This window comes from Quercus lobata, chromosome 5, assembly GCF_001633185.2.
Source record: "Quercus lobata isolate SW786 chromosome 5, ValleyOak3.0 Primary Assembly, whole genome shotgun sequence".
In the NCBI taxonomy this organism is placed as follows: Eukaryota; Viridiplantae; Streptophyta; class Magnoliopsida; order Fagales; family Fagaceae; genus Quercus; species Quercus lobata.
The window spans coordinates 84,388,021-84,397,024 of record NC_044908.1 but is presented as its reverse complement, the minus strand read 5'-3'; the positions used below and the strand labels follow the sequence as shown (position 1 = coordinate 84,397,024).

Genomic DNA, 9,004 nt, shown 5'->3' with positions numbered 1-9,004 from the left:
AAAATTGACCAAAGTAGATTGAATGGGATTGAATCGACTGAATTGGACCGAATAGACCGAATTGGACTGAGTTGACCGAAGTAGACTGAATGGACCTATTTCAATTGAAGTGGACTCAAGTAGACCGTATTGGACCAAAATTAACTAAAGTGGACTAAAGTAGACCGAATTGATGAAGTGGACCAAATGCCGTTTTGTTATTAGCATAGCCAAGATTGTGTTTTGATATAAATTCAAATTCTTACTTCCAAAATAATCAAGTATTAACTTAAAAAAAAAAAAAAATCAAACCAAAACTGTAAGAGAGAAAAATATGCTACTTGTAATGGGAAACAAAAAAATTCAACACCAATACGTATGAACCCAAAATAAAGTTTTAAAAATCACAATGATTCATCATTTAAAGAAGAGTTCTAAGAAAGAATTAAAAAAAAAAATTGAAGAGAGAGAGAGAGAGAGAGAGAGAGAGAGAGAGAATAATTAGAAATTTATAGAAAATAATATGAGATGAAAAACTTAAAAATAAAAAAAAAATACTATAACAAACAGCAAATTATTTAAGTCATGTGATGTTATGTAATAAAATATCATTATATTCTTATATACTATCTTTATATATAATGCAATAGGATAATATCTATGAAGTCAAAGAGAAGAAAAAAGATAACTACTTTAAAACATAACTTAATCACATCAACCCAAAGTAGAGTTTCAAATAATTCAAAAACTTATCAACTTAAAGTAGAGATCCAAGAAAATAATAAAAAAATCCACCAAAAAAAAATGAGAGAGAGAAATAACCTTAGGTGTGTGGGAAAACTATGTCTAGAATGAAATTGAGATTTGTAATTTGTAAATTTATAGTAAGTGAAAAACCAAAAACAAATGAAGATAAAGGGATTGAGGAAAAGTGATTTTAAGATAGATAGTAGTGGGGAAATGAAAAGATAAAAGGGAGAGGAAAAGTTGGTGAAAGTATAACATTAAGTTGGGAAATTAATAAGAAAAAAAAAGTTAAAAAAAGAAAAAGAAAAAGAGAGAGAATATTGGAAATAGGTGAATGATGTGGCTACTAATGTGACTCAACAGGAGTATAACAATAATAAATATTACGTTTCATCTTTTAGATATAAAGATGTAAATGAATATAGATTCCTATTTATGCTAAACAAGTAACCGAAAAGTTGAAATACACTTTTCTTTGTTGAAAATAGTTATGAACTTTCTTCTCATAAAAAAGAAAAGAAAGTTGAAGTGAAATTGCACAGCTCAAAACTAGTAGGCCCAAAGGCTCCAATCCAGGTAAAACCTAGTCTCGTTGGCCTCAATCCAACATGTATGGCTCTATCTCTAAATTGCAAACTTCGCCGACAATCATTGAAAAAATGCCCAAAGTTCCCTAAAAAATTACAGGGTAGTGGCTTAATGTCAGACTCCCTTACGAAATAATTAAAAACAAATATTAAGTTAAGAACTTTATAACTCATCCTTTTGGTGTTTTAAAAAATTGGAAGGATACAAATAAAATGAACATTGCTCTTGGCAAGGATGACACGCATTAAAAAAAAAAAAATAACCAACGCTTTTTAGTATTATTAATGAAATATTTAATGTTCAAATCCCAATTCCTTTAATTATCCAGTTATTAAAAAAAATTCAAAGAATTGATTAGTTACATAAAACCCAGAAATCACACTCTTTTTTCCAGTTCTTTGTGTCTGGTCCAATATTTAAGACTTGCTTTGTGGAGTAGGTTCAAAATTCAAATCAATATATGTAGAAATAGCTATTATTGACGGTGGATTATTGACCCGACCCGACTTGCTCCACTTGGCTTTACATACCCGCTTTAAAAATAATAATAATAGTGGGTCCCGCCCCCTCCAACCTCAGAACAACCACCAGTTCTATTGTATTTGTACATGTGAAATTCCAGATGAGATAAGACTTTACTTAACTGAACTAAACTACCCTTAACTGTATATAACAGTGCTGACCTGACACCAATATTTTCGACTCTCTTGTCAGGTATGTTCTCGTTCTTTTTTTTTTGATAATTATGTTTACTAATCAAAAATTTTAATTTATTTAGTCAAATTTCAAAAAAAAAAAAAAAAAATTTTGCTTGCAGATTAGCAAATTATTCATTGAAATTTTGACACCCTTTTATTTGTTTGTGAGCTTCTAGCAAGTTACACGTGATGTGAGTCCCATTGGACTTGTTAGTTTGAATGCTAAACTGGGTTTTGATCCAATCACACTGGGATTTCATGAATCAGTGCATGCAATTCAGTTGGCTCACTGTCTGAATGTTAGTATTATGGTTTTTGTGAGTATAATAGTTTGAATCCCACACTGGGCTCAGAGCCTATCTAATTGGGAAGTCAATGAGCTTATTTGCATTCAATTGAGTTTGTTCTGAATTTATTTTTGTATTTGTATTTGTATTTGTATTTTTTTAAGATATGGATTTGGCTTTTGTGCCTCCATTGTATCCGCCAAAAGGAAACAGAGCCATCTATGAGTTTAAGCCTTTTAGCTCTGCCCTTCATAGAAATCTGTACTCTCAGAGAACTTCTCCATGTTTAGCAACTGCAGCTACCCAAACCAGTCAGGTTTTTCTTCTTAATCCTTTGGAACTCATCTTTCAATTGTTTATTTATTTCTGTAAAAAATTACACTTTTCCATCCTAAGCTTTTCCTTCATTTTCAATGTCCCCCAAACTATCAATTTGCTCAATTGACACCCCAATTTAACAGAATTGTATCAATGTGCCCTATACCATGTAAATCTGTGTTAAATGAGATTGAAATGGTAGTTTCACATTGCAACCTGTGAGGGTCGTTTAGGCATTACGCATGAATGAGAATGTGGGGTGGTGCAGTGGCTTACATGTCCATTTCCGTCTCAATTTAATGCCCAATTTAGATAGAATGGGTCACATTGATACAGTTATGTCAAATTGGGGTGTGAATTGAGCAAATTTATAGTTTGAGAGACACTGTAAATGGGTTGAAATTTAGAGTGGAAAATTATATTTTCCCATGTATTTTTTTCATATTTAGTTATTGTTTTGCATAATTATTGACTTTGTTTGGTCTTTTAGGCATCTGAATTTGTGGTAGAGAACAAAAAGCATGATTTATTGAGAGCTATCCTAGAGACAAAACGAGGACTTGTTGCAACTGCTGACCAACGCTCTTCCATTGAGGAGGCTCTTGTATGATTTTACTCCAGTATATTTGTTTGCTTCATGCTTGTGCTTATTGATTCTATATTCTACATGGGATGTTCACTTGATTAAAAGGAGGAAGAGTTATGTGAAAGTGAATTTGTTCAAATACAACTAATGAAATGTTTATAATTGGCAGGTGAGTGTGGAGGGTTATAACATGGGTTTGCCAATTGATCTCGTAAAGTTGGATGGGACATGGCGCCTGCAGTATACTTCTGCCCCTGATGTTCTCATTCTTTTCGAAGCTGCTGCTAGACTTCCTTTCTTTCAGGTTTTTCTTCTTTTGATATAACTTATAAGCAATTCCTTCAGCTATATTTCTGAATTCTGTATTGCTCTTAGTTATGCATCCCCTCTTTTAGTTATGAAATGTTTATTTCCAGAAATCATTATACATGAAGAGGCTTGAATGTTGAAAATAACTTGCCTGAGGACAGTTTTTATGGGTCATTATCTGCCTGAAGATGGCCCTTTTTTTTTAGCATCTCATTTCTAAAATTTATGTACACTGGCTTATTCTATGTCTAGGTGTATGTGAAATGTCCATCACTAGATTTGTTATTTCCTTTATCTCTGTGTTTCCCCCCTAAAACATTGTTCTCTGCAATTGGTTTCTACATGAATGTGGAGCTAGGTTGGGCAAATTTTTCAAAAATTTGAGTGCCGAGATCAATCAAATGGGGGTGTCATCCGTAATGTTGTTCAATGGAGTATTCCAACCTTGTTAGAGGTAAACATCTGCCTTCCTTTCTTCCCACTACCTTATTTGGAAGCTATTCTACTTAAGTTGAAAACATAGATCTTGAAAGTGTGCACTGCATTGAGTCTGGATTTTCTGTATAATTCTAATTCACTTTCTCATTATTCTCTATGTTCTGTTTTGTTCTGAGTCACACAATATTATTATTTCAGTTGTTTATGTTCAATTATAGGTTCTCAGTATGCTAGATCAGTACTGAATATTGTATGGCAACTGTAATTTCTGCTAGTCATTTGCCATTTTCAGCAATGTACATGAGATTTCACATATGGGGATGCTTCAGCTAGTGCGTATGATAAAAAGGCCTTCAGCTAGTTGTTTGAGTAAATGGGAATGCTTCTCTCAATCTTTTATATTGATATTGACTAAGATGTAACAACAGGTGAGTAAAAGTGCAACTCATTTAGTATATAAACATAATGAAAAGAATATATATAGAGAAAAAAAAGAGCAGCCATTAGAGGAGGTTATTCACTATTAAAATAAAATTAAAATAAATATTCAAAAATCACACTCTCCCTAAAATGGCAGCCTAAAGAAAATGATTTAAGAAGAATATGTCCCCCCCACCTTCTTCTTCACAACACAGGTTCCTTTTAAAGTTCTTATGGGGTAGTTTTGGAGATGATCCTAAAATTCATTTGGTTAAATGGGCTACTGTTTGTGCTCCTATTTCTTCGAGTGGCTTAGGGATAAGGAAGATAAGTCTTTTCAATGAAGCTTTACTTGGGAAGTGGCTATGGAGATTTGGGATTGAGAAAGACGCCCTTTGGAGACAAGTGATAGAGATGAAATATGGATGTGTGTGGGGGGGGGGGGGCTGGTGTACCAGATCTGTGAATGGCCCTTATGGTGTTGGATTATGGAAAAATATCAGTCAGGAATGGCCTTCTTTCTCACGCCATATTCTGTATGGTATTGGTGATGGGTCTAGAGTGAAGTTTTGGCAAGACCGGTAGTGTGGAGAGACATCTCTTGTTGTTAGATATCTTGACTTGTTTAGATTTTTCAGGAATAAGGATGCTAGTGTGGCTGAGCTTATAAAGTCCTCCAATGGTGTCCTCTTTTGGGATGTGAGATTCTTTAGGGGTGTGCATGCTCGGGATCTAGATGGTTATGTTAGACTTCATGGAAACCATATATGGTTCTCCTATAAGGGGGCTAGGTGAAGATAAAATGTGTTGGATACCTAGCAAAGATAAGGGTTTCATGGTTAGTGATTATTATAGAATTTTAGTTGGCAACACTTTCTATGGTTTTCCTTGGAAAAGTATTTGGAAGCAGAAGATTCCCTCTAGAGTAGCTTTCTTTGTTTGGACTGCTGCCTTAGGGAAATGCTTGATGATTGATAATTTACGAAAAAAGAAGGTTTGGATTTTGGATTGGTGCTACATGTGCAAGAGAAATGGTGAATCAGTTGACCATCTATTCCTTCATTGTCCTTTTGCTATGGATCTATGGTCTTTGGTTTTGGGTCTATTTGGAGTAACTTGGGTTATGCCGCACATTGTTTTGGGGCTGTTAGGGTGTTGGCAAGGCAACTTTGGTCGTCATTGAAATGGTTATATTTGGTCCATCATTCCTCATTGCTTAATGTGGTGTCTTTGGATGGAGAGAAATAGTAGATTTTTTGAAGATATTAAGAGATCTATTCCGGACCTCAAGGTACTCTTTTTTAGAACTTTAATGGATTGGTTGTTTGCTTTGCAAAAACAAAAACAATCATTCCCTTCTTTTATTGATTTCCTAAACTCTTGCAATTTTTGTATTTGATTTCTTGACCCTTCTTCACTCCCTGTGTACTAGGGTGTTCCTTTTTGATATCAATATAACTTATTACTTATCAAAAAAAAAAAAAAAAGATACCAAAGGTTAAAAGGGCCTCCTTTCCTCTTACTCAAACATTTCATCTCCCATGCCTTGAAGAAATTACACAGCAATTGGGCAGCAAACCAAGACATGAAAGTAAGAAGAGGAAAAAAGAAAAGAAAAACATTTTAATGTACAAAGGATTAGAGCATTAAGAATTCTCCATATTCTTGTTGATGTCGTTTGGTCATGGGCTATCTTGTCAATCTTGAGTTTATGGAAGTAAGAGTATTTCCTTGCTTCTCTTATACCTATCTTCTAAATTCCTATTAGCTAATTTTAATGTGCTTACTAAATTCCAACATTTTATTGTGATGGTCGACTTAAATTGATTATGGGTAACTTCTTGTTTCTAGTGGTGAGTATTTAGTTAATTTAAGAAACAGGATTAATTGGAGATGCTTCATGTGCATGCCAACTTTTGGGGACTATTGAAGATTATCCAGATTCTTTATATTGTTTATGGAATTGTGGGAATGTGAGAACGTTCATATTTCATGAAACACAAATCCTTCAGTTTCTTTGTAGTGACATCATGGTTATTTTCTGTGTAGGAACAAGAAGGTGCCACTCTGCTTGTATCTGCAAAATTTGACATAGTTTCTGCGCGTAATATCTACCTTCAGTTTGAAGAGGTGTTTTCCTGCCCTATATGAAATATGACATCCAAAATTGTTGAGCTGTATCAGCTGCAACTGTTCCCATTTCCCTGCAATTTTGTTTGACTGTTTTGGAAGTATTGTCAACAGAACTTGATAGATTAAATGTGTCATATTCTATGCATTTTTCCTTTTGTTTAGTATCATCCTATTTTAGTTTTCAATTTGATTAATTTATTCATTTAGTATATGTAAATTCACCTAATTAGATATATGCAAATGAGGGGAGAAAATAGGATAATATTGAAAATTTATTAGGGTGAATGAAAATAAAAACTACAGTCCACCTTATATTGCCTAGAAGAGGATACATCAGCTATTTCAATTGGTTGCCATACCAAACAAGATAGGGGAAAAAATTGACTATTGGTTTGTTCCATTCTTGTTCTCATTTTTGCAAATTTTAATCAATTTGTAGCTCCATCATAGCTGGAAGTGATTCTCATCTCTGTCAGTCCTCTTCAGATTATCTTTCATTTCTTTTAGAGCATCATTCATTTGAGCCAACACATCTGTAGGAATAAACATCACACAGGTAATCATTTTGCATGATGGATGAACTTGCCTATTTATGCTCTAACTCCCAACAAAACAGATCAATTTTTGGTTGTGAGGTTGCAGATAAGGCAAAATTTGTTGTGTTTAGATCCATAATACCATCTTGCTGTAGCCTTAAAATTTGCTAAAAATATTACATTTCTTAGCGTTTGGATTGATTTGGAGACAGACTTGTTATCAGCAACCACTCTTCATTTCCAGATCTCAGTATAGATTATAGGCTGGGAACAATATATTTGAGCTTCATGTGTTTGTAATGGGTCAATATTAAATGTCTAGTTATTCAAGAAGATGATGGAGATCTTAAGATCACTCCAGCATCACCTAAGATTGACAAAAAGATAGTATCTATTTGTTTAGTATAGCAAGAAAAAGGCAGAAAACTTCTTTCTTTTGGTGAGTGCTTATTGTGATATTTTGGTATTTCTTTACTTGCCATGAGAGACTATATGAAGTATAATTTTTGTAAATGTAGCTAAATTCTGCAATTTTGTTTTTGGCAGATAACTATTCAAAATATAAATGTCAGTGAAGAGCTGCAAGCTCTAATAGCTCCAGCAATACTGCCACGATCATTTTTAAGCCTACAGGTAACTTGACTACATAAGTAGTTTCAGAATGCAATCCTTGATTGCCAACTTTGTATGCAACCTCATGCGTCTAAATAGGTCCCATTCCTGTTAAGTCACCATTTATACAGCTCTATTATCTGTGAACCTTGGCCAATAATGGGCTAGCTCAACAGTTTAACATTACTATTAAGAGAGTGTGGTATGTGCTATAGCTTAGCCATGCTCCTGGCTTTTATTGATGACTGCAGATATAAGTCATTATCTAAGCTTGTTTGCTACTGAGACAACAGTTAGATTGTTATATTTCCTTTTGAGAGTATATTCATGGTTGAGTGCAGATCTTGCAGTTTATCCGCACTTTCAGAGCTCAGATCCCTGTAGGTAACCCAGGAAGGTATGTGATGTTTATCATATTTATGATAACAGTTATGAACTTACGATGCTGCCTACAAATAAGTGTGAGTGCTAATTGTGTTTGCATTTTAGACAATCAGTGGGAGGACTATATTACCTTTCTTATTTGGATGATAATATGCTTTTGGGTCGTGCCGTTGGTGGTGGAGGAGTATTCGTGTTTACTAGAGCTCAACCTCTTGAATGATAAGGGCTAAGTTATTCAACTTATCATCTACTGCTGGTCAGCATTTCTACTCAAAAGCATTGGTTTTGGAGGAAATAGCAACATAAGGACTACAATGATGAGGTTTTTATTGATTCCGACTTGTTATACATTTTTCTAAGACTGGTGGTTTTTACAACTGGCCACATACTTTTATACCCTGGCCACTTCCAGCATGCAAGAAAAACAAAAGAAATATGGAGACCTTGTCTCTGGGTTTACTTGTTATTCCTTAATTAAGACTATGTTATTGGATGGCGTTGAAACTTGAAACTAACAGTAGCTTATGAGGGTTTACACAGAAAACAAATTACTAACTGATATAAACTGTCATGGTCAAAGTGAAAATCATATTTTTCTTCAAATTCAGTTCAAATCATAGTTAGTCTTTCCCTGAGCTTGATGATTGACATGAGATATACCAGATATGACCAAGTGTTCAGAAATCTTGATTATGCTTTACTAATTATGTGTATGTGAGTCTTCAGCTAAGATATGGGAGATGCTTTGATGGTTTGAGATATATATATATATATATATATATATATAGAAAGAGAGAAAGCATTAGTCAGTGATTAATGTCATAGATATCAATGGATTTTAACCAAAAGCTGTAATAATGGTAGATCATCCATTGTTGCTCTCATTAGGATGTACTCATAAACAACTTACTGTTGACATGACTTGTTGTGAATATAATAAAAACAGTGTCATTGGTGGAACCAAGTGAA

The 9,004-nt window shown here is 33.9% G+C and overlaps 1 protein-coding gene and 1 non-coding gene across 3 annotated transcripts; both read left to right on the top strand.

Moving 5' to 3' along the window:
* The first annotated feature begins 1,481 nt into the window (after positions 1 to 1,481).
* On the top strand, positions 1,482 to 1,587 carry LOC115993389. The gene has a single exon (XR_004092931.1). It is a non-coding gene; the product is annotated as a U6 spliceosomal RNA (small nuclear RNA).
* A 200-nt stretch (positions 1,588 to 1,787) lies between these two features.
* LOC115992083 (probable plastid-lipid-associated protein 10, chloroplastic) lies at positions 1,788 to 8,665 on the top strand. Of its 2 annotated transcripts, XM_031116132.1 has the most exons (10): positions 1,919 to 2,028; positions 2,189 to 2,311; positions 2,464 to 2,615; positions 3,108 to 3,221; positions 3,373 to 3,507; positions 3,871 to 3,966; positions 6,420 to 6,500; positions 7,586 to 7,672; positions 7,993 to 8,048; positions 8,141 to 8,665. In XM_031116132.1, the coding sequence occupies exons 3-10, from the start codon at positions 2,466 to 2,468 to the stop codon at positions 8,253 to 8,255; spliced, it is 834 nt and encodes a 277-aa protein (XP_030971992.1). In that variant the 5' UTR covers positions 1,919 to 2,028; positions 2,189 to 2,311; positions 2,464 to 2,465; the 3' UTR covers positions 8,256 to 8,665. The 2 variants fall into 2 exon arrangements, with proteins under 2 accessions (XP_030971991.1, XP_030971992.1); XM_031116131.1 differs by lacking the exon at positions 2,189 to 2,311 and having other exon boundaries at positions 1,788 to 2,028.
* Positions 8,666 to 9,004: the final 339 nt, after the last annotated feature.